Raw genomic sequence first — 25,277 nt, 5'->3', positions numbered from 1 at the left:
TGCTACTTCTCTTTCCTATAAAATGCACCAGAAAAACGCAACATATTGAAGCTGACATTGTAGGAACCGGAACTATTGCAGTTGCCTACAAACTTGATTTTTGAAATGTAAAGTTGTGTTCATGTAGAGGTCATGTATAGTCTGTTCACATAGTTACTTATCTTTCTTATAGACATTGGCATAAACATGTTTATATGCTGTAAAACTTTACTGGTCAAAAAATCCTTTCTGGTTGGAGATCCTGACTACAGTAAAGCTAGCAGAGGCCTTGTCTCTAATATCAAGTAGAGTTACAATTTCGTGCTGAGTTTGAGAAGAGAGGAGAAATATTTTTTCACCCTACTTTGTAATTTTATTTATGAAACTAACACAGCTGTCTTGAGAATTATGAATTAGAAAAAATACAGAATCCTTAAGATCATCAAGTCCAGCCTATCTGCTTGACTATTACTTTCTGTGAATCACATGGATGTACATAAAACTATGTCTACAATTTGCATTTTCAGAACAGCTCTTGCAGGTTTAGGAACAAAGCATTTTAGAAGTGAGAAGGAGAAGCTTACCATGTTACTCCAAAGCACAGGTCCTCATCAACCTGTGAAGTCTGTGGTACTCAGTTACATGCATGAGGTCTGACTCGTGCGTCACACCAGCTTTACTGTTGTGTGGCCACATTTATTTTGGAATGCGTATGTCTGATTTATACTAATATGAAGCCAGAATAAAATCTTATTTATAAAGCATAACTACCAATCAGAATTGAGTGATGAGATCATAAGTGATTAGGGCACAGAGTATATGGCAGCTGTCTATCGTGCTAAGAGTGTGTTGCTGCAAACTGATTGCTTGACACAGAGTGTGCAGGTATGTTTAAGTTTGGTTAAGGCTTTATTTTGAAAGCTCATATGTTAATTTAATGTTAACATTTGTACCTACTTTTTGCAATGAAAATATAAGATGCTAGCCAATGAGGCTGTAACAGAAACATCAAACTTCTTTACATTTTGCTGACTAGGGACTTACACTAAGCTATTGCTGAAAGCAAGGTTGGTCACATATATTTGTTGCATCTCAGGAGATAGTACCTTTGCAGGATCAAAGTTGCTAGCTGTACTCGTAATTTAAAGTGTAATATGAAATGTTGTCATTTTTGTAAAGTAGCAAATTGTTTTTCCAAGCAGTGCATAGCATCTGTATTAATTTGCCTGACACTGCCAAACTTTCTGACCTGTTCTATGTAGTTGATATTTTTTGGTTTTTGTGAAATGTAGATGTTTGGTTTGGATTTATGTTGTCCGATTTTGCTTTTTGGGCTGCCTCCAAGAACAATAATGCGCTGTAGGATTTTTTATTTGTTTTCTTTCTTCTACTGTAAAATTTGTTTAAAAACTAGGATGATAGTTTCATGGAGCGAATCAGTAGTCTTCAAAACTGTGTGCTTAAAACACTTATTTAGGTAAAGATCTGTTTACCATTATGGACCAAAAAGAAATTATCTGGCAACATAGTATAGTATTACAATAGGGGTGGATCTTTACATCAGCCAAGAGTGTTTCCAGAGGTGTTCTTGAATGGGACAAGGCTGTTGTGCCTATCGCTTCTCATGAGAGTAAGATTCATTTGACTGAATGTGGGTTTGGACAGATCACATGCCTCCATCTAAATTAACCTGTCTTTGGCAAGAGGGTACCTGGGATCTGTGGCGTTGTTCATCTCACCCCAAAGTAAACACCAGGGTTTGATCAAATGAATTGCAGCAAACTACTCTAAATATATTGACTAGATCTCCATTTAGTAAAAAAAGAAACCAGATAGCTACCGTAGGTGCATATGCCTGCATTATAGGCACAAATCAGGTGGGATTCACTATATCCACCCACAGGGTGGGGTCTATCCATGTGTACTTCATCTGGATTCCAGGGTAAGTTCTTTATTAACTTAAATAAAAGACACCACTGAAGTCAGGGGAATGGGAAGCAGTTAAAGATGTAAACATATTGAGCCATTGCAGTATTTAATGGAACAAAAAGCATTGATGCTGGGAAGTTCCATAGAGCTAAATTTCTATGGAAGCATTTAATGGAAAAGCAAAGGCTTGCATTATATTTTAAAATACAAACTAAAACAGAACGAAAATGAAATAATGATGTGTTGCATCGTTCCATATAAAAAAGTTTTCTTATTCTGGTTTCTCACAATGAGATGGCCAAACATTTTCTTTTTATCCTGAGAAATCACTTATCAAAAGCCTGTAATTATTTTACTAATTCAGTTCTCCCCAGTTACATATTCCCTTGCCTTTCAGCGTTAAGAGGCTTTGGATGTCTTTTATGTAGTTTTGCAATCAGCAGTTGTTTAGGGCAAACATCTTTTTCCATTCTCAAACCATTTGTTCATTGATCTTGTCTGCAGAGCTGTTTCTCTCACATATTCTCACTCCTGTCTTCTGGTGCTGCAGGTTTTTCCTCTTCTTACACATCTTATCCCAAAGACACTACCACCATCACAGATGCGCCCAGCCTTGACCAGCAGCAGGTCTGTCTTGGAGCCAGCCAGCATTAGCTCTATGAGACATGGGGGAAGCTTGTAGTAGCTTCTTGCAGGAGCCATCGCTGTAGCTTCCCCACTACCAAACTCGCCATGCAAACCCAATACACATCAGCATATCGGTTCTAAATTTACCTCTGAGACTATGTCAGTAAGGTTGAAAAGGCAGCTGACACTTGACAGTGTCATGTAACTATGTCAACGGAAATAATGAACCAGTTTTCATACATACAAGTAGTACATGAATAGGAATTTTCACTGGAGCCACAGAAACAGCATCAAGGACAAATTTTACTGTGAATGTTTTATATTTTATTGTGGCAGATGTTTCACAGAAATATATGTTGGATACATTCTTGCATTAAGAAAACCCAAACATTTAAAGTAACATTTAGTAACTGATATTAACTAATTATATCTTTTCATTGGATTTTTGGCTACTGCTAGCCCACTACTAATCCTGTGTTCTGGGGCCTTAGGGGTGGGGTGGCCTAAAACCTATTAAGCTGTAATAGCTTTCAGCTAAGAATATTAAAAAAAAAAAAAAAGAAAAGGCATAAAAAAGTGTAAGGATTTTGGGCGGCACTTGTGATAGACTTCTCAACAGTTTTTGCTAGTTTCCATGATTTAACCTTGAAGTTCTGATCAAATTCCAATTTAATTTGTTATATATACATTTTCTAACCCCTGGCATTTCACTGGGGTATGGAGTTCTTATTTCATATAAGTATTGCAATTTTTTGCATGGTTATTCCCTGTGGGAGGAAGGATAGATTAGTCCAAAACTGATCAGGGCAGGGAAATACAATAGAGAACCTGAGCAACAAGTGACCTCAGAACACATTCTATACCTTATGTAGATATGTAATTTCTCTGCGTCTTACAGAGCTGATTTCTGAAGCATAGGGCTATTGATGTAGTTATCAATTGTAATTGTAATAAAACTATATAATATACACAATCTATAATAAAATCTATAACTGTATCTGTTGGTCCACATTTTTTGATCCCATCTGATGCCAGCAGGTGTCGTGGCATGTAGATCGTCCCATTATTGAAAAACCCCAAATTCTGGCAGTGACACCAGCCATAGAGTGTTGCATTTCCACAGTAAGGCACAGAGCCATAGGAAACCTGGTTTCCTTAATTCCAGAACTGCTTAGGTTTCTTATGCTGTTTTCCCTAAGATGAATTTGTATGGTAATGTGTGAGTATGAACATGTTTTCAAGTGGTTTTAAAAAGAGAGAAAAAAACCCACTACCCAAACAAACTATTATTTTCAGTATCTTCCCATTGCTTTTGAAGGTCAAATTTCAAGCACAAATCAAATTAGTTTTGGTTTTGGTTTTATTTTTTTTTGTTTATGTAACGTATGTTGGCTGGTGTTTTTACTTTGCAGTGGAACAAAGAGCAGCTTCAACTCCAAGATATTGGGTTTTGCCAGAATTTTTAAAATAATTAAAAATAAATAAAAAAGTGCTAAGTGTCCTCCATATACAGTGTAACTTCTAAATTATCGTACATTTTCCACAAAAAAAAAAAGAAAAAGAAAAAGAAGCCAGGAGCATCTTATTCTATCGGTTTTGCATTACTAAAGAACTTGGGAAGTGGGATCCCCTTGTATTAAGTGCCACAAAAAGAATACCATAGGTGCCTTTAAAAATATTTTGACAATAGAAGTGTATATGCAGATTTAGTATTGGTTTGGTTCAACTCATGTTTCCTAAAGAATGGGTTGTAGGATTCTCCCAGCAGCCAGTAGGTGTGGAAGAAAGGTATTTCAGAACTACTGGAAGTTTTGGATGGGGATCAGCATTAACTGGGGCAGAATTATACTAGTGGAACTATACTATACTGTAGCATGGTGTTATGGCCTAATGTACTGTCTGAAGTAATGAAGCATCCCTTCATTGTTTTTGAAGAAGGTACCAGCCTACAGCTGCTAATAGAGACTTTCAGCTTGGGGTGCATCCCCTAACAACAGAGCTCTCATGATGGCAGACAAATAACCTACAGGCTCTTTTACAAGTGAAGCAAAGACGTTTATTCCAGTCTCCTTTGCTACCTTAAGAATATGTGATTCTTAGATAGAATTGAAAAAGCAGCAAATACTGTCTGGAAAAGGCTGCCTGAAAACCACTACTGTAAACACTACTAGTTCCCCAGAAGACAGGATAACTGTGTCAATCAACATCTCTGATGCATTGGGCTATGCACTCCATTACAGACATTTTTCAATGATTAAAGAAGGTGGACTGATACAAAGAGTGGGCAAATTGGTTTAACAGGAATTTTAGTGGTAGTTTCAGGAAAATGCGTTTGTTGTGCCCTCAGATAGAAGCTCCAGCTGGCCCTAGGTCAGTTAGTGTGTACCTCACCTTATGCTTGTTTTATAAGACAGGAACCCACTGAAGTGTAAAGCGGTGTTTCTTCCCTGGTCCTGTGTACCTCTTGGTGCCTCAAATTCAGGTAGCAACTAAGCCAGAGAACAAGATTGGGTCTGTGAAAGATTTCCGAGAACTGTTGAATAAGAACAATGGACAATACTGAAAAGCAAAATTTGGATTTTGTTTCAGGAGACAAGAATTCCAAATCAGTCTGTCTATGGCAATGTGGAAGCCAGTTAATAGTCAATTTTATGGTAAATTTCCAAACAGGTAATGTTATATAAAATGTAGCATAGGCTTCTGCAACCAACAACAGTGGTAGAGATCAGTGCTGCTTATGGTTTTCTTACAGTCCCTCGGAACAAACGATACTACGTCTTTGCTAAAAGTTGGTTCCAAAGCTACTTCCCACATCTACCCTGTCTAGAAAATCAGTGTTATTTCTCTTAGTTTATTGTAAACTCTGTTTTGCGATAGAAATACAATAAGCTCAACCGTTAAGACATTCACTGAATAGAGACATAACAAAATTACCAGCAGAAATCAAGTTAGACTAGGTTTCAGATTTTATGGCAAGGTTTTGGTGATGTTTTCAGAGTTTCTGAGAGTTTCTCTCCTGGCATTTCATCTGTTGATCTTACCCTCGGGGCACATGCAGCTTTCCATTTCCCAAATCCTTTTGTTTTGTAATCCCCGTGCAATGGGTCACATTTTTTTTACTTGTTTGAGTTTATTGTCATGTTTCTTTAAAAAGAGACCGATGGGGTCAGGAACCTATGGGGAAAGGCAGGAACATGACTTCTCCAAGGCCTAACTGAACATGTTTTAGCAAAGAAGTTTTCAGTACTTGGGGTGGGGCACTGAGTGTGAGAGAGCTCAACAAGAGGTGAAAATAGGGCATTTGCAGAGATGAAGGAACAGACAGATAAACAGTCAGGCCTGAGAGGTGATGGAAATAAACATTCCTTGGGACTTAGGAGGGACTGTGCATCATTTGATGCCTCTTTTCTCCTGCTTAAAATCTTTGCAGTCTTGGAGGAGGAATTTGCTCTGGGTTGATTGTTTATGATGATCCACGTTCCATCCCTAATTGACTCAAGGCCCAATCATGTCGTGTCTTCAAGCTCTTTCTTTTTTGGAATTCCTGTACTACCCTTTACCTCAGGTTCTCAGTACACTGAGTCTCCTGCTCAGCAGGATTATTTATATGCACGTGTCCATCTTTATTCATTTGCTTGTTCCTGTTTGTTCCCTGCCAGCCATTCTATTCTGGCCCCTAATTCTTCTTCCTGCCTCCTGTTCTCAGCTGCAGCATCTGGTAGAAGAGGAGCCTGCTACTCCTCTTCTACCAGAAGGCAATTAGTCACAATCTGATTAGAGATTTTTTTTTCTTCTTGATTTCACATCCTGGTTTAACAAGCACATAATCCATCTGGTAAGGAAACGTCTTGATAATCCAGTGGAAGTTATATGTTACAGCTCCTTTGGGATCTTTCTGCTTAGATTAATGAAGGAAACCTTTCTTGCTCAGGTCCAGCTATTCTGCATGTCCCATTACTGCTAGCTTGAAGTATCTTGATACTATGACTACAGCTGGCACTGGCTGGCAGTAACTCCTCATGTAGCCAACTTTCATCTTGCATTTATTGGCAGGAACAGAGATCAGTTCAAATGCTCTGCTATAAAGTACCTGAATGCAAAGTAAGGCAATACTCTTTTGGGAACGTAAACCCCAGAACAGTGGTACTATTTCAAACAAAAGTTTCATTTAATCTAGAGTCCTGTGTCCAGATATCAAGGAACAGTACTGAAAAATTTGCAAATATATCATGGAGTTTTAAGGGTATTTTCCTAGGATCTAACAATTTTTGTTTCATGATTTCTTAACCTGTGGTAATAGTCTTGTTTTTCAATAATAGCCTCGAGGTTTCTTTTTGTTTACATAAATTTGTGCTGACACTTTTTGAACTTGTATAAACTTCTAGCATTCATAAGATCTGTCAGCAAAGAGTTCTGCTACTTAACCACGCACTGTGCCTATAGTCACCCTTTTGAATATGCCCCTTGCAAAGGACCTCATTCTTACTATATTTAAAGAGAGTTTTTTTTTCCTGAATACTTTTATCATAAAATATGCTTTTCTGAAATGAGTGTAGAAAAGAAAAGATTCAAGTGGTTTCTTTCCTGGTCAGTCTCTGCTGTGGCTGCCTGATATGTTGAAAGCAGCAAGGATCCCATCTGAGTAGGAACTTTTTTCACAAGAAGAAAGATTTATTGGAGTTGTTTATTACTGGAGAGTGGTTGGATCCTTCTGGCTTTATTCTGTGGCACATGGAAGACAGTGTGTAAAACAGAGATCCCATGACTTCTGATGGAGATCTGTCCCTTAGGCACATCGTAGTCTCAAGAGAACACCTTTTCTTCTGAGGAACCAGGGCTGTTCTGCTGAACAGATAAGATAAGCTAAGAAAGTAAATGAGAGTAGCTCCTTTAGATGCTCAAGGGAATGAATGGGCAGAAGTCACCCAGGGCCTAGCAAAACTGGTTTCTTCGGAGTTTCTGAATGAAGCTGGAGAGGAACAATGTCCCCTGTTCCCTCAAAGTAGCCTAGGCTAAACCCATCTGTGTCTTTTTATTGAACAGTTGAAGATTGCTATTTTGTATTGGATTGTTGTTTTATACTGGAATTCAAAGTGCACGTAGTCTTTGTTGGATCTTAACAGACTGCTCTAACATGGAAGGCATTGCCCTTTGGGAGCTACTATGGTGTAAGGCCAACCTACCATACATCTACAGTATTGTTCAAGCATACACAAAATTTGATCTGCAGAATACCAGCTCTTGCTGCACACAGCTGGGCTCTTAAATAATCCCAGCCTTAAACCTCTGCCTATCTGGAAGTGTTTTCATCCTTGCCTAATCCTGAAGAATCAAACTTTTTCAAACAGCAGTTCTGGGGAAGTCCATTGTTTTGTGGAGTATAGGAGTGTTTTTCCTTAATGATTCCTATGAACACTGGAGCCTTGGCCTACTGCTAACAGTGTCTATGCTACAGGCAGTAGAGTGGGTATCGCAGGGAGGGGCTGTTCAGTAAAGTCAGTGCTGACAGCAGTATCCTCCATGGTGCCAGAAGGACTGATGTGGGTGATTCAGGAGGGCCTGTTCTTCCATCTGTTTCAGTACTGAAACAATGTCCCAGCAGGATGCTGGAAGTTACATGGGGGTTGAGATGTAAAAGCCTACTTTTCAATGCTCCATTACTCTGTTTAGTGTTTACTTGCCTTCTCTATTGTGCATTTGATGAGGTTTTAATTATTATATATTACGTTTTAATGCCACATGCCAAATACTGTGGATGCATTGAAGAGGGTTGATAAAATAATCAGTATTATGCACAAGAATAATTTTGTAAAAAATTGGCTCCTCACATAGTGAGTAACCTCAGTGATCTGGTACTTCTGCAAAGTGTTATAGTAAAACACTGTTTCTGTAGCTTTCCTTCCTGCATGCCAAATCTGCAATTAAATCTGTCCTCTCATTTCTTGTGGTAGGTAAGGAGTGATACCCACTTATAACTTCCTTGCTGATTTCCAGGTATGTAAGTTGCCTTGACCAAAGTAAAGCTAGAAGCTTGTGGCTAAACCAGGAAGAGTCCTGGTCCCAAGTCTCCTTGCTTTAACTGTAAGAAAGACTCTGTAGTAATCTACTTAAGGTATTTATGGGTAAAGTTCTTTATCTGTACTAAAAATGATATTAAGCAGCCTAACAAGTTGCCTTTGTTAGTAGGCTAAGCAGAAAGGAGTGCAGTGCCACTGTTTTCATCAGAAAATGTAAGGTGTTTTTCTACTGTCCACTTTAACTTTTTTTAAAGAGAACTGGCAAGAGGCTTGAATTACTGCTGTAAATTTTGCATTGCTAATTTCAAGTCCACTTAACTGAGCAACTGGGGGCACAGCCATGCCAAGCATAGAGAAGAATTAGATATCAGTTAGGGGAATTGGGAGTAAATCAACACAGGAAGACCTTGAGAGAAAATGCATAAGTCATAGAATGAAAAAGTACTTCAAAAGGCTGGAGTCCGTGACTGGTTACAGCTGTCAGGAAACATCAGTCCTGCTCCCAGTCTTCTTCACCTTTAAGAAAAAAAAAAGAAATCTGAAGAATTTAATTTTAATTATATAAAATAACACACTGGGGAAATTGAGCTTGCCAGGGGCTACCCTGTCTCTAATGTTTCACATAATTTGCAGGCTGCCCTGGCTTGGAGCTCCTATACATGCCCGTCGTGTGAACTGCAGTTCTCCAAGGCTTTGGGATTATTCTGGTTTTGTGCCATAACACTCTGTTCCTGTTGCTTTAAACCTGATTAATGAATTGGAAGTTGGGTTGATTTAGGACTTCACGTGCCAGCATAAAATTAATGGTTGTAGTATCTTTCTCAGATCCTATTGCCTTGTTCTCCCTGTTATCTTTGAAGAAAGGCAGGGAAGAACACTAGGTTAAATTTCAGTGTAACTTTGTTTCACTGCAAATGAGAGGGAAGGAAACTGGGTGTAAGTTGTTCCTCCCAGTAAGGTGTTCAGGCAGCATTAGAGCAGGTACATTAGCTGCAAAGACATGCAAAATTGTTTCTAACTTTTTTTCACCTTCCAGCTAGGAACATATTCTTCCCCCCAAGCCTCTTCACAACAGCAACAACAGAAAACCACACAAACCACCAAAACTCAAAACAAAACAAGGGAATGACCAAGGTCTGTCCAAGACCAAATACCTTTCTTATCCTCCTTGGTGCTGCCTGGCATGACAGTAGTTGGGGTGTCCCGCTACCCTGGAGGGAGTTCAGAGCATAATCCACAGTACAGCCTGGGAACAGGAAAGGGACCTGGGGAGACAGCACGCCCCTGCTGCTATGCCAAAGCTCCACAGAGCCCTACTGTGTTTCCTGTGCCCCCAGCTCAAAAAGAAAGGTTTGTTTCATCTGTTCTGGCAACTTCACAATTCCCCTTCTAAGCCCCTGAAACTGAGCCTTGGTTGTGTCACGAGATGCACAGTGTAAGAAAAAATGTGTCGGAATCAATGGCACAAAAATCCCAAACCACAAGTGAAGCTAAAGCACTACTGAGCACTTAAATGCTACCCTTTGCATTAGGAGCAGCAGATAAAGTCAAGGGTCAGGGAAGAAAAACTGCTCTGAGAACACCAAAAGTGTGTCATTGGGATAGAGTGCCAAGAAGCTCATCTGCCTCCTCTTGTGAGAGCTGTTCAGTCTAAATTCACTCTACAACAGTGGGTGCAAGGACAAGAAAGTGCCAAGCTACTTCCTGTGGAAATCAAACACACTTTTCTAACCCTTTCCAGACTTGACACTCCCTGCTGATAAAAGGAAAAGGCAATAGAGTGTAAAGTTCATTGTGGGGCAAACTGGTAAACTGGCTATACATATATAAAAGGGTTAGACCCTATTTTGAATTTTCAGGAAAAGTATTATGGATTTTAGAGTCTCAGGTTACTGACAGCACAGTATTAATGCGTTCTAAATCCTGGGTTTGTCATACATATTTAGAACATCTACTGATCGGAAATCACACTAACTAAACAAACCCAAATAATCCCAGGGGTTTATGTAGGATGCTGTCTCAGCTTCAGATGTTTCAAACTTTAGGTGTTTATTTCCCTTAATGTAAGTCTCCAAAGGTCTGCAGCTGAAACAGGAAAAAAAGCTGGGCATTTGTGCTTAAATAACACTGTGTACTGTTTATTCTATTAGTGACGGTGATCCAGGCGCTTGTATCATTCTTTGTATCAGACTTTGACACTTGGATGTCTATCGTTGGATTGGCTATTAGTTACAAAAGACTGTTGCTTCAGCTATTGCTTGAAACACTGGAACGAAGCCTGGGACTCTTGGACATTTTAAGTAGCTGGTTTATTTGTCTTTCCAAAGCGATTTATCTAAATAGGCCAACACAATCAAATTACATGGACTTCTAAATTCATTCCACTTCCTGGTCTGACATCTTAATTAGAACTTTTAAAAAATAATGATTACCTTTTGGCTCCCAAAATTTCACAAAGTTTTCTTAAAAAAAAAAAAAAAAAGCCAGTGAATATCACTAACAGCCACACAAAACTATTTGTTTTTGAAGTTTGATCAGATTTTCCATTGGCACACATCCTGGCAGAAAGAAGAAAAAGCTGTGAGGAGGAATACAATTTATGCTGGTTCAAAAAGACAAAAGCAGAGAATCACTGGTAATTCCAATTATGATCTTTATCTTGCATAAAACATTTCTTACCCACCTTTGTCTAAAACAGTGCCTTATAAAAACATTTATTTTCCAATATCGTGTAACCTAATTGGGTTACACAATATTGTGAGTAATTTTAAATACCATGATGATTGCATTGCCTTTTCCACGCTGCTTCCAACTGAACTGCTTTTCTGCAGGGACTGTGTAAGTGGAGCTATTGCTGTTAAATGTCACTTTGACTTTTTCTGTATTCATATATAAATTGCCTTATGTGCCTCAAAGTGGACTATCATCTGTGAGTGAATGAGGATAAATATTCCAAAGCTATCAGAAACAAGGCTTCAGAGTGAGCAAAAGACAAACAGCATCAGAGCTAGGGGATGAGGATTTAACAAGGTGCTAACTAGCATAACTACCTCCTTGGGTTTTCTGTTGGTTGTTAAAGTGAAATAAGTTTTACATACCTTAAAATTCTCTCAGATGCACAGCCAGCTGATTTGCGCCAGTCTTTAAAAATAAAAAACCCAGATTTTCAATATTGTTGTCAGAATTACAAATAGTTCTTTTAGTATTTTCTTCCATTTGTGCTTGTTCAAGAGTCTAGATGTTGAAAGATGGACGTTTTCTTTTAAGATAATTGTGTCTGACCACAACTTATATCAAAACTCCATTGCTCAAAGTAAATTGAATACAATTTGCTAGAGATTTAAATTTGCTAAATATTAGGTCAGTTAGCAGTTTTGGTGTATAAGAGCAAGGCTTCAGTCAGTAGAAATTAAATTAGAAGTTTCACTCCAGCATGACAAATGCTCATCAGACCCTAAGATTCACCAGCACCAAGAACTGGGCTTTCAGACAGCTTCAAGCCATATTCATGGCCGCTTTCATTCTAGCTGACCAAAAATGAATCTGATCCGGCAAAGCAGACAACTGAGATGTAGGAGTCTTAGAACCAAATGCTTTGATCTATAGATCCTGTTGTATTGCTTGCTAATGTATACATAGCTTGTGTGACTTAGGGGAGTTTCAGCTGCTCTGCTTATGAGCAGTTCTTCATTTAAAGTAACTGGCAATATTTACCTTTTTCTTGAATACTACTTCCATCTTCCCAGATGTGTGGTACTATTCAATTACAAACTACCTGAATGAAAATAATAAGTATCAGAAGTTTGATGCTGCCTGTGTAGAGACCATAATACAAATCAATTCCTACAGTCTTTATTTGCTTGTTGAAATTCTGTGGTCATACTTCTTTTATCACACTGAAGGCTCATATTTCATTTCCGTTATCACAGCTAGAGTTCTGCCAAATATTTTTCCATTGAAGTTTCAGATTATGTTACACCATAAGAGAGCATCATTTGGATCTTACGACTGGAACATATCCTACCTTATTCAGTGCAATCTCATCTGCTTCTCCATCTCTGTATGGAGTAGAGGACTGCTGCCAAAACCAAGGGCATCTGCTATCCTCAAGCTATTTGCTGATAAAGCGTCGCTGCAAAAATGACAATGGGATGGATGGATGCATGGATGGATGGATGGATGCATGGATGGATGGATGGATGGATGTCCAGCAAACAAGATAAATCTATCGAACACTGAGGAATGAGTATCAGAACCTGTATGAAACAGAACAGAAAGAATGAAGCGAGCCAGAAATTTTTGAGCAGCAGAACTGTTGGAGAGATGTCAGCTAAAGACTGGTTGAGGAGACTACGAAATTCATCAAATACAGAGTAAGGAAATGGTGCTGAAAGAGAGAAGACAGAAAACGTGAGAGGATGGAGTTGTGTAGAAATTCAGCTTGGTCATCTAAGAAAAATGTCTGTTCTGCATACATATATAATCTTGTATTTCTGTGTTGTTCTGCTTGCTAAAGAAATAATAGCCAGTTGGCAGCTCTAGGAGAGAAATTGAGGTGGAAACAATTGTATCGAAGTGAGGAGTCCTTGCTAATGCCAAGAACAAATATGTGAGACAACAGGTAGGAAAAATTTCACTTTATCAGTGACAGAAAAAGGGAGTTAAGAGTATCAGAGCTAAGAAAAAAAAAAAACCCAGGGAATATTGAAGTTGAATAAAAGGGAGAGGAGGAAGAGATTAAAGATAATATGTAGTCCAAAACAGCATAATCTCAGTTAAAGAACAAACAGAGCATGCTGAAAACACTGAGATGACATTAGGAAGAAATATTTATTTTACTAGGAAGAGGGAAAAGAACATTTAGATTCTTATTTGTCTTCCTAAAAGTGTGAAATGACAAATAGGTTGAGATACAAGGAAACACTGCAAACAAAATTTCATTTACTGGCAAACAGGTAAGAGATAATGCAATTTTATGACTAATAGGTCAAAGCAGTTTGCAGGTTGTTCATTGAAAGCTTTGTGAGAAAGAACAAAAGTTGTCCCTGGAAATGAAAACTTCACTGCTGTGCGTATTGAAATAGTCCTTTTCATGCTCCTGAAACAAGCCAGTGTTCTTCAGATATTCTCTAAATAAAAGAAAAAGACAATGCTTTGCTAGCCTCCATGACATGACTCAGTTTATCCAAGATATATAGCTTGTCAAGATTTGTACTTCCACACCAGAACTGCCTACAAAGCAGTCTAACTTAAAGCTTGTCTGAGTTTCCTTTGTGAGTAGGATAACTTTGCCCTAACCTATTGAGTTGCTGGTAAAAGAAATGCGACTTTTATTAATTGAATTGTTCATCTTAAATGACATACATTAAAATAAAAATTAGTATGGGTCAAAACCTCACCGAAAATAGAAACGTACCAATTTCCAGAGCTGAGAATCTGAAACAGAAGAAAACAGGATTTTTCCAAGCATTAAAGATTTTTTAATTTTTTTTTTGTTAACAGCTTCTTTGGGAATGCCAAACACCTTTGGAATTTTGTCAGCTTAATCTAACCAAGCAGTGGCTGCTTGCACAGGTGCTGAACAAACACTATGCTGGAGAGATCTGTACATTAAGTTCAGACACCAGTAAACACGAAGAGTTGCCAAGCTGAGCAAATGTTAGTTTTCCAGTTGAATGAACAAAACCTGATGTGCTTAATTCAAACTGATTAGGCAGTTCTTGAGCTTGTACTTTCATGTAAATTCTTTATTAAGGTATTTCTGTTGGCAAACATTTTAAATACACACTAGTTTTTTTTTTTTTCCTGCAATACTGGAAGAAAATTGACATTTGAAAAGAAGGGACAGAAATCTAACAAATCTAGGTAAGAAGCAGAACAAAATTGCTTAGACATTAGACATCACCTAAATTAACGCTTTGCAATCAAAAGGAAGGCAAGACATGAAGGTATCAAAGTTCAGTTTCTGGATGCCATATATAAACCATGGTTGTAATCTTCTCCCAGTCATGTCCATCGCAAAATTACCATTAAATTCAGGAAGCGCAGTCAACTAGGACTATCTTTCTTTATCTTGTCTACATCCCCTGTTCTTGTGCCTTTGAAGTTGCTTTCAATTTCTAGCCTTTTTATTCTTGTAAGTCAATAAGAATGGAACCCTGACAATGCTCATGTGCAGGATTTAGTGCACAGGGTTCTTTGATCATGCAGGCAGGATTTTAGAAGTCCCATAACAGTAACATGAAATTCAATATTTCATGCTACAGCTAGAATCTATAGTCAAATTACAAGACTTTTAGCTCTTTTTCAAGTTTTGACCATCCTAAAAACTTCACAATGCCAGGTAGGACAAAGCCTTGTGTGACATAGTCTAGGGTGCAGCCTTCCTGCCCATGTCAGGGGGTTGGAACTAGATAATCTTAAGGTCCTCTCCAGCCCTAACTATTCTATGATTCTATGGTTCTATGCTTGAACTTGAAATTTTCTTCAATTCAGACATATCACAGTTTCAGTTCTTTCAACTTACACTATACTATTAGCATTCATATTAATTTTATGGTTTTGAAAAATTTAGCTCTGTAAAAAAATTCACATCTCTAAAGAACTAATACTTCTAGTGAAATGAATAATTTGTTAGGCTAGATGACTCAGTTTGCAGAATTGGTACAGTTGACTTTACAAGCGTTACATAAAATTAGCAAATCTTTGTTATTTATGGTTTATAGTGTTCTGAATATTGTTATAAACTCTGGGTTACATTTATACCATAGTATAAATGACAGGTTTTGTCTGCATTATGGAGCGGTTTTGAGGAGGAACCTGAAGGTGGTTTTAAAAATGGGTGCATATGGCTTAAATTAGAAACAGCCATCTGAAGAGAGAAGTAATAAGGAAACCAGTCAGCCAGCTAAACAACAGAATACAATTCCTGCTAAGCCTTTGGCCCAGAGGTGCCCTCCCAGTGCCTAAAAGCATCTGGGAAATGAATATGACATTCAAAGCCTGACAGATGGTGAGAGCATCCTGCCTGTATTCAGATCATGCCAACTGAGGATACCTGGTCTTTAGTGTTCAGAATTGCACTTGAATGCAAATAACTTTTCAATCATCTTAAAATTGAGACCATCTAGATGAATACAATGTCTAGTTTTGCTGGTTTTTATAAGAAACAGAGCAATGGTTTTGGTATTAGAACAGAGCACCAGAGCCTTCAGAGTGAAAAATGAGTCTTTTTCTGCAAAGCTGGATTATTTTCAGATCCATATTCTTCCTTTAATGATCTGAAGTTAGAAACTGTGTGTTAGTGAAATATTAACTCTTTTCAAACAGACTTTTAATTGAGGATTTTGCCAGTCCTATTCCTTGTGGAGAGAAAGCCAGTGCTCCCTTGGGGCAGGCAACATTTAAGTGGCATTCCATGAAGTTTGGCCCCACAGAGCACAGTCAAATAGTAAATAATACATGTCTGCACTAAGCAACCAGACAGCCTTTCAGATGGATGTCTTTTGCACAAGGCAGGTAGTTTAAGTGCATGTATAAGCCCTGGAGTTTATCTGTAACAGGCAGGATAACCAGTATCAGTTCAGCTTAGCTCCACCCTTTGTTAGAAGTTGGAGAGAAAAAGAGTTGATTTGTTTCTAAATTATGTTTGTCAAGGTGAGTTTGCATTTTGTATAAATGTTTTCTGAGTTGTGCAGAGAACTCATATGTCTCTATACTTACTCCTACAAAAAAAAATACAAATGCTTGCTAAGAGGGGAAAGGATTAGAAAGTTGAGGAATTGAGGTGGGTCAGGTTATGACTACCACCTGGGGGATGGGCAAATTAAAAAGATTTTGGGATACTGAAAGCAAAGTAGGAGAACATGCCCATGACTTCCTTTACCAGTTATCCTTATATTTCCCTAGGATATCAGATTTATCCATGTGTTTATCAGTTTTATTTTCCATTACAGACCCTATCAACTTGTCCTTTACTGATCCTTAGTTCTCCACTGGACTACTTGACATCAAACACATCACCTTCCCATTCATAGGTACCAACATCTTATTAAGCAAGTGGCTACGCAAAAGTGTAGCCATTTGACTCCAAGGTTTTTTTAGTTTTTTGAAAGTGTTTTCCAAAGTTTACGTCACTATCATGCTGGTTTTGTGTGTTATTTTTGAAGTTAACTCATGGGTTAAAGACTTTTTGTTAGTTTTGTTTTACATAGCATTTTAGGTTTCTGAATTTACTGATTATGTATGTCATCTTCCTGCTTAGCCATGTTGGTATAATTTTGTTTCTTCATAAGACCTACTAATAGATAGTATACATTCACCATGTGCCTCTAGTAGGGCACCTTTAGGTAGACACCATGCTGCTTGAAAGGATTTAACTGTTAGATGTTCCTTTTATCTATTTTAAAAAGAAACAATCTTGGTCTTATCCGTTTCTCATTTTGAAGGAGAATGCAGCTATGCAGTTTTTTTTAAATTGGACTGTTTTGCTGACCCTACAATTCTTTAATTGTAAAGATTTAAAACCTGGTCCTGAGCACTATTCAACAACAGCTTAAGAGCTACTTCCGTCACAGGATCCCTAATTGCCCACCCCATTAACTGTTGATTGTATGTCAAAATATAGGACCAGTGTCAGAACCCAGTATGATATCTATTCTATGCACATGGAGAGCATGGAAGTCTACAGTTGGCACTTGCAAACACAGTTGTTAGTGTTGAGGCAGCAGCTGATGCTTTTACTTCTTCCAAAAAGCTGAAATGTCATTTACAGTTTGTAAAGAGTGGTGTCACTTTGTGTTTATAGAAAACATAAGAAGCTTTACTTTGTAGCTATAGAGAAAAGAACTTTCAATATCTCTTGAACTTTGAACAATTTCTTCATTCAAAGTGAATTCAAAATCCACTCTAACTTCACTGCAGATGTCTGATATTAAACATGGTTTAGTTTGTAATGTTTATGAATACTTTGCCCAATATGTAGTTAAAGAAAACTGGAAAAAGGATACTTTTTAAAAGATCTTCAGTGAGTTAGATTTGTTGCCAGAGAGAGTTGTCTTGAGTTACAGCTTTTGGTCTCCAGCTACATTATTTTTAAGATGCAAGAGTGTGGAGACCAGTCTTTTCTCTTCACTTTCTTTGTATGGAGAAGATTTAAACAGTATTACAATTTGATTTCTGTAATGGTAGGTCAACCTCCATTACTTTATGTACGTAGTACCTAAGCTCACAGCAGAAACTATAGTTGTAACGAAGCTCAGAAGCTGAAAATAGCTTTTACTGTGTAGATGGTACAACACATCCTGCTTATGAGCACTGTGTTTGATTTGCATTGTTTTACACCCTGTAATGGAAAGGAGTCCATAATGTCGTGAAATCTGTACCACAGTGTCTGCTTCCATTGTTGCAGGATTCAGTGCTGCAGAGGCAAATGCAGTTGTCTTTGCTTTAGTATTAGCCAGTGCTCCATAATGACATTTTAGAGCTGCAGGCACAGTTTTGAGCTGTGACTGAAAATTGTTACTTGGCTGGTGAAAATCACTTGGGAGTTGTTAGAACCATTGTCTGAAGTTTATTTTTTAATGCCTTCCATCTAAAAGGCAAGACGCCAATTTCCTTTGGGTTCTTTTTTTCTAGATTTCCTTTGGCTTCCCTAATGGAGAACTGTCTTCTGATGCTGGCAAAAGTCTTCAGCATGTCCCTGTTTTGAAGTTTTCACTCTCATGTAAGATATGGCCTAGGGTCTCCAGTGACATGCGAGTTTCACATATATAATTATGTATTCTGTAGGGAGGGATCTGCTTGTGCTTACCAATGAACTCCAGTTGAGGGAAGAAGAACCTATGCTGAATATCTCAGATTTATCATGTCTTTAATATCACTTACCTAAAATGTTCATGTTTATCCAGACATTGACAGGACTGATCAGAGTCCATTCTTTAATACCACTGCGTTTCTTCCTGAATATTCACAGGCAGCAACAGTGCACAGCTGCCCTGGTGAGAATAATTGACTCTTTAAATATGAAGTTCACAAAAAATATTTTGTCTGTCTGCTTCTTTGTCTTCTCATCTTCTGTACACTATGTGCCTTCCTACGCTGTAACCTTTGTAGAGCAGTACTGGCCTTGCAAAGGTCTGTGTCATGCTGTGACTGCAGTGAGTCCTGGTACTGGCAGAGACCTCAGGAGAGTATTACAGTCCATATGCTAAACACTAATATAATAAATTAATAGTTTTTAATGATTTTTCCTAATATTTAGCCAAAGGAAAATAAAAGGTTAGTGTGTTTTTAACATTAGGAGAAAAAGTACAGGTAATGTGTCCATATTTGAAACTTTCATGTCTTTTAACGAAGGAACAGCTTTATTTACTGATGCAGCCAGATTTGCTGCTAAAGTAATCTTAGCTTCCTTGCTTTCACCCGCACCTTGCAGATACTAGTCAGTTCAGTATGGATCTGTCAGTTTAACTGCTCTATGTGCTAGGAGTGCCCAATTTAATAAGACATTAACGACTGACATTTATAATGGCGTCCAAAACTTTCTAATTGTGTTCTACCAAAGGTTACTTTACTAGTCAATCCATCCTTCATCTCCTTTTGCCCCTGCCAAGAGTTAAAGACGTCAACTGCAGAAATGCTAGTGTAAGAACATGTGAACAGCCATACCTTGTCTGACCAGTAATCCATGTAGCTTACCAGCCTGCCTATGATACTGTCCAGCAGATGATTCTTAGAGAGGATGTATTGAGTGAACTATGTTTTTCCTCAAGTGGCAGTTTAGAAACTGCATCCAGAGCACTTTTAGCCATGATAATAGACCTACTTTCCATTAGTCTATTTCCTGAACCTTTTAGTTTATTCCGTGCTCACAGCATGTAACAATGAATTCCCCATTTTGATAATGTGTTGAGTGAAAACATTCTTCCTTGTTTTTGCCTTAAACCTGCTGCCAGATCACTCATTTCACTTTCCAAGCCTGGAATGCTGTGAAGAACAGCAGAACAGGATCTGAAGGACCCTACCCAGATACAATTAGTAAAAGGACAGAAGTCAAGACTGAGAAGGGCTATAACTACCAGACTTAATTTTTATTGCAAGCGTCAAGGCCCCTTTATGCTAGCACTGGTACAGGCTTCTGAGAGAGAATGTGATGCAAAGAACTGATAGTCTAAACAGAAGCCATCAAAGTGGAATAATGAAAACTCGGGAGTCTTGACCCTTTCTTTGGAAAGAGATACCATTACTGCAGCTGCTGCCGAGACAGGATGCTGGGAACTGTCCTTGTGCACTGTGTCCTCCCACTTCTACTCACAGCCTTCTTCAGCTGCTTTTAGCCGTTCCTGCTTGCAGGGGCATTGGCAATTAAGAGTGTGGCAAGCACAGCAGCAACTCTAGTAGGCAGTGAGAAATAGAGCGTATGGGAAGAAGGACCTCAGGTCTCAGCACAGAATCCTATGAGACTCCACTGGGTTTTTATTTTTAGGATCTGTTTGTGATCTTTGAAACTTCTTCAAAAATTCTGTATCCATCCAAAGACATTCCAACAATGTTTAGATTATTTAAGAGTCTTTGGGTGAGAAACATAACTGAATGACTTTTGGATATACAAGGAGACCATATCAAGGTCTCCTTGACCTTGTAGACAAGGTACGCCTTGTCTACAAGGCACTCCTTGTCTACATTCTTAATTGCTTGTTTGGAGAAATTAAATAAATCTGGGAGGTCAACTTTTCTTTACAAAACACCCAAGAAACAAATCATTGTCTCTTCACTATTCATATTTATCCATACATCCAATAATTTTATGATGTAGAATAATTTCCACTAATGTACCCAGGGAGTTATGTGGCGCATTGCTTGGTCTTCCTTGAGTCTCTTTGGAACTTCTGAAGAAAGAATAAAAAAATGGCATCATGTTGGCTGTCTTCTAGTACCAAAGCAATTTTAGACAAGAAGCAGCGTACCATAATTAGTTCTTCTTTATTTAATCTTGAGTTCCCTTAGAACTTTGGGGTGAACAGAAATTGCTGGTGGCTTATTATTAGTTTCTTGTGTCTTTTTCAAGTTTCATCCCATACATTCTTTTTTTTTTCTTTTTGGCTTGGCTTACTATGTTTTTTTCACTTAACATACCAGCATTTGAATTTTCTGAAGGGCGCCCACTTTATCCTTCTCTTAAGTCATGCTGGCTTAATTTTGGCCCTTCTTAAGTCTTTACTTATGTGTGCTACTAGTTTGTTCTGAGAATCAAATAAATGGTTACCATCCCAAGATCTGGGAGGAAGCTGCTGTCTGAGTGGGTGTCTATAGGACAGAACAAAGCAAAAAGAAGGAAGGGGTGCAGAGGAAGGAAGCATATTTCTAGTAACCACACCACTTGACATGGCTGTATAGGAGAAAATATTACCTAGTCTATGTTAAATTATGGTGCATTGTAAAAAGACAGCCAGTGAAAAATGTTTATTGGGAGATGTATTTGCACAGACCTAGTTCTTAAATATGGTTGTGCTATCTACTGATTAAAAAGAGGGGTGCAGAATTGAATACTTTGCTTCTGCTCCTAGCTTAGTCACTGATTTTTTGTAACCTCTGGCATATTACTTCACATGTCCCAGTTGTAGAAATAATAGGAAATTATAATACAACAGGAAATTTTTATACAGCAAGTGCTTACAACAACCTGACCTCTACATTATTTTTTTCATAAGTCCTCAGCATATTCAGCTTCCAGTATTTATTTTTATTTTTAGTTTCCCTCTTTTCAGTAGTTGATCTTTATATGAGAAAAAGCTATCTGGACCCACTTTATCTTTCATGGCTTATTTATCCAGGAAATGGAAACCACCAATTATTATTTTGGATTTTCAGTGGTTTCTTATGTACATTTCTGTTCATTCTGGCATAAATACTGTGGGATGTGTTGTCTACTTTTAAAAGCATTTAAAATGAAGGGATTTAGAGTTTTGCTTTATTACAAATGTTGTGAAGTACATTAAACTTTTTATATAGAAAATTTAAAAATCCCTTGGATCCATTATTCAGTTTTGCATCTACAGGTTTTGTCTTGAGCCACGCTGAAGGTTAAGGAGCACAGAGTACAGTGTAGGAATGATAAGGAAGCTTTGATACAACTCTCGATATATAGCATTATGTTTAAACCCTTGCTACTTGTGCCATCCATGCAACTGCACAGGACTCTCTAGTGTAGAAAGGTGGATGGAAAAGAAAAAAAAGTACTTCAGGAAGAATGGAGGATTTGGAAGATTTATTTCTTATTTCCAATTTTAGAATTAAAATATATGTCACTTTTGAACTGCACTTCTAAATATTGATTTTTAATTGACACAATTACTTTAAAATGATTAGTGAGTTGTGAAACACTCTTTATTTTGTAGTGAAGCCAGATGAGCTGGTTGTTTGTTTCTTTGCAAATTTGAATATAGACCTCAGAAGATCTTTCTTGCCTTTTTATTACTTTATTTCTGATTTTGGAGACTTACTACATTCCTTTCTGTGTTACCAACTTTACTGTTATGAATCTGTAGTTGTAATACCCTCTAAAAGTTGCCCTTCTCCAAGCTATCAGAAGCAAAGAAAATGATTTTACAGTACCCAACAACATAACATTACATATTCGGTTTAGTTTCCATACTTCCTTGCCTCGAACTTTACAAGTATCTTCCTCTATTGCTTGCTCTATACCAGGCTCCATGTTTGTTAAATATGGCCCTGGCCTCATGAAAGTGATAAGTGAGTACTGTGAAATGTTGGGACGTTCCAGCTTTTCCCAGATGAAATATAAGACCTTGACCTCTTTCGGTGTTCAGAATATAAGTCTTTTGAATCTATTCCAGTAATGTAAAAATAAATAAAAAATCAATACTTCTTGGAACATAGTACAAAGTTTGGAAGAGCAGTGAAGATAAGATAAGCTTTCCGTGTGTGAAACATTTCACCTTTGTAAAGGCCTTCCTGCATCATGGATTTCCAGTGAAAAGATTAGCACAAACTGATGTAATGTCCTGAATGAAATGGAGCAGATCCCTTTCTCTACCCTCATTTCACAATAATTGACTGTGTTACCCTGCATACTGAAGACTATTGATAATATGGGGAGTTGGAGGCAGGAGAAGGATAGTTGCGCAGCCTTAAAACTCTGCTTGACTTCTGACAGGCAGAACACATGAAGGTGTTATTTGTTCTCCAGAGTTTCTGAAACAAGCCTCTTGAATTAGACAGACAATAGACCTTTTGCAATATAGAAACTCTTAAATGGAAGAAAAGAGATGTTGAATGAAATGAAGACATAGAATAAAAAATCTAACATAATGACCATAAGTTGAAATGGATTTTGCTGCTTGCTTTTTGGATTAGCTCCCAACAGAAAAAGTTAATATTTAGTCTTGTCTATGGTTATCTATCAGGAAAATGTGTTGCATCATTTGTCTGCTGCTTCCAGGTGCTTAAAAAAGCTCAGTGGTTGCTCCCACTGAAACTTGAGTGCTGTCCAAATGTTAAAATAAGTTTCTAAAAAGCTCAGTTCATTCTAGAAGGCCATGCCCCATGGGACAAGAATCCAAGCACCCACTGCCCTACTTTGTCGCTATCATTGGCACTTCCTTCTCAGTTTTGCTGGCACAAGTCTTTGTGAGACCATGTAGTAAACTGGATCAAGGCCTGAAAAAACCCCTTCTTTTCTGCTGGGTTAGTTTGAAGCAGGATCATTTCCCTAATTTAGTTTAAAATGTGATACCAGAAATAATTGTGCCAACAGTAGTGAAATTATACTATACCACTGGATAGAAATGAGTGGTGGAGATGGGAATACCTCAAGTTTCATTATTTCTGAATAGAAAATTTCATCTGATCTAGTTCATTTGATAGATAGTTAGATAAAGCTGTTGTACTACCAAATGACCCCAGAGGGCATATAAGCATCAATATCCCCACATGCACTGAAGTTCATAGCCTAGAAAATTCCCACAAGGAAAGGACACATGATGATGTCTTCAGAAAAGTTATGCATGTTTCTGAATAGTTTGTGTTTGATTTTATTCCATTCATTTTCATTTTTATTATTCTCCCACACAAAAATTCTTGTTATTTCCTTCCTAGTTTCACTTAATCAGTTTCTTTTTTTTTTTTTTTTCATTTATTATACAAATAAGGCAATTTGAGTAAATGCTGGAAAAGGCTGAGAGAGTTGGGCTTGTTCAGCCTGGTGAAGAGAAGGCTTCTGGAACCTTAGAGTAGCTTCTAGTGCCTAAATGGGCTGATGAGAAAGCTGCTGAGGGGCTTTGGACAAGGGCTTGTAGGAACAGGACAAGGGGATAGATTTAGATTAGGTATGAGGAAGAAATTCTTCACTATGAGTGTGGTGAGGCACTGGCACAGGTTGCCCCAAAAAGCTGTGGATGGTCCATCCCTGGAAGTGTTCAAGGCCAAGTTAGATGGGGCTTTGAGCAACCTGGTCTGGTGGAAGGTGTCCCTGCCCATGGCAGGTGTGTTAGAACTAGATGATCTTTAAGATCCCTTCCAACCCTAGCCATTCTGATTCTATGTGTTCCACACATGAGAAACTGCAAATACTCTACAGACATGTAAATTTCAGTCCCTTCTCTAAAGACATTACAATTTGGAAGAAGACAAAATGAATGCAATAATTAGAAAGAAGAGCACAAAGAAAAGATAGTTTTTGTGATCAGATTCCAGTAAACTGTATGCATTATCCATCAAAGAAGTCATTCCAAATGAAAGAGTAGCTTGGAGCTACATACCATCATAGACACCAGTAAGTGTCTACAAACTTGTTAATGAGCAACTTTCTTTTGTGTGGTCATTGTTAGTCTCCACAAGTTCAACCATAATCTGACACTGCTGAGAGATGAGCTAGCAACTACAGTGGATTCTTGGCTGGTAGCAATCCATCTTTCAAGATCACAGTATAGTTACTGCTGGGTCAACAGGCTCAAGAGGCAGAAGGACCAGACTCCTGATTTGAAAGTTGATGGTGAAGATATACACTGAAAGTCTACATATCTCTTATATTTCTAATTGCAGTTCTTCTTATTGCTCAAAATACCCAGCATTCTCTCAGGGTGGTGAGAAGGCCTGCTGGCAAAAGACTGTGAAGAAAGCTTTCAGCTCAGCTTCTCACACCATACATGTTCTGTGAATAAAGAAGACTTCACTGAGTGAATTTATTTGAGACTGCTTCTAGGTTTTGCTTTTTTATTTTATTTTTTTTATAACATCTGCAGAACAGATGCTGTTGGAAAGAAGCATTATCAAACAAAACTCAGACTCATCTTATACTGGTTGGTCTTTCCCACCTTACATTCACTTCAATTAGCACAGCTAGGGTGTGGCACTAAGCCATGTACTGGCACTACAGCTGAATGCTGTTAATCTTTCAAGTTCTCTTTATCACCCTCATTCGTTAGCTTTGTATGAGCTAGAAAATAATTCATTAGAAAAGGAAGAACATCACTAGTGGAAGAGTGATTTTCTTTTCTCAGCTGAGAGAATTGGTCCTGGAGAAAAATGTGAAGTTTTGAAGACTGATTCATATATTGGTTGAGTTATGAAATGGAAGAAACTTGCTGGAATTGTTGTTTTGTTCTTAGTAGCCCTTTAAAAAATATTAGGAGCTAACTCCAATTACTGGTGGTTTAAGAACACTGAATGTAGTGAAATTTTAATCTATGTATTATATATGGTTTG

At 37.9% G+C, this 25,277-nt stretch overlaps 1 protein-coding gene across 2 annotated transcripts in view; it reads left to right on the top strand.

Moving 5' to 3' along the window:
* Positions 1 to 24,757, top strand: part of CEP128 (centrosomal protein 128) — a 140,781-nt gene extending 116,024 nt beyond the window's left edge. The window contains exon 21 of one of the 2 annotated variants that reach the window (XM_062636228.1): positions 24,180 to 24,757. In XM_062636228.1, the coding sequence (XP_062492212.1) occupies positions 24,180 to 24,221 (42 nt within the window). In that variant the 3' untranslated portion in view covers positions 24,222 to 24,757. Of the gene's footprint in view, positions 1 to 18,188; positions 18,283 to 24,179 lie in introns of those variants that run through there. The other variant, XM_062636218.1, reaches the window with a different exon arrangement.
* Positions 24,758 to 25,277: the final 520 nt, after the last annotated feature.

Source organism: Pezoporus occidentalis, unplaced genomic scaffold (assembly GCF_034315485.1).
Source record: "Pezoporus occidentalis ecotype Australia unplaced genomic scaffold, CSIRO_AGI_Poc_V1 ctg47, whole genome shotgun sequence".
NCBI classification, from domain to species: Eukaryota; Metazoa; Chordata; class Aves; order Psittaciformes; family Psittacidae; genus Pezoporus; species Pezoporus occidentalis.
Note: the sequence above shows the minus strand (reverse complement) of the source record. Positions and strands in the feature narration are given on the sequence as shown.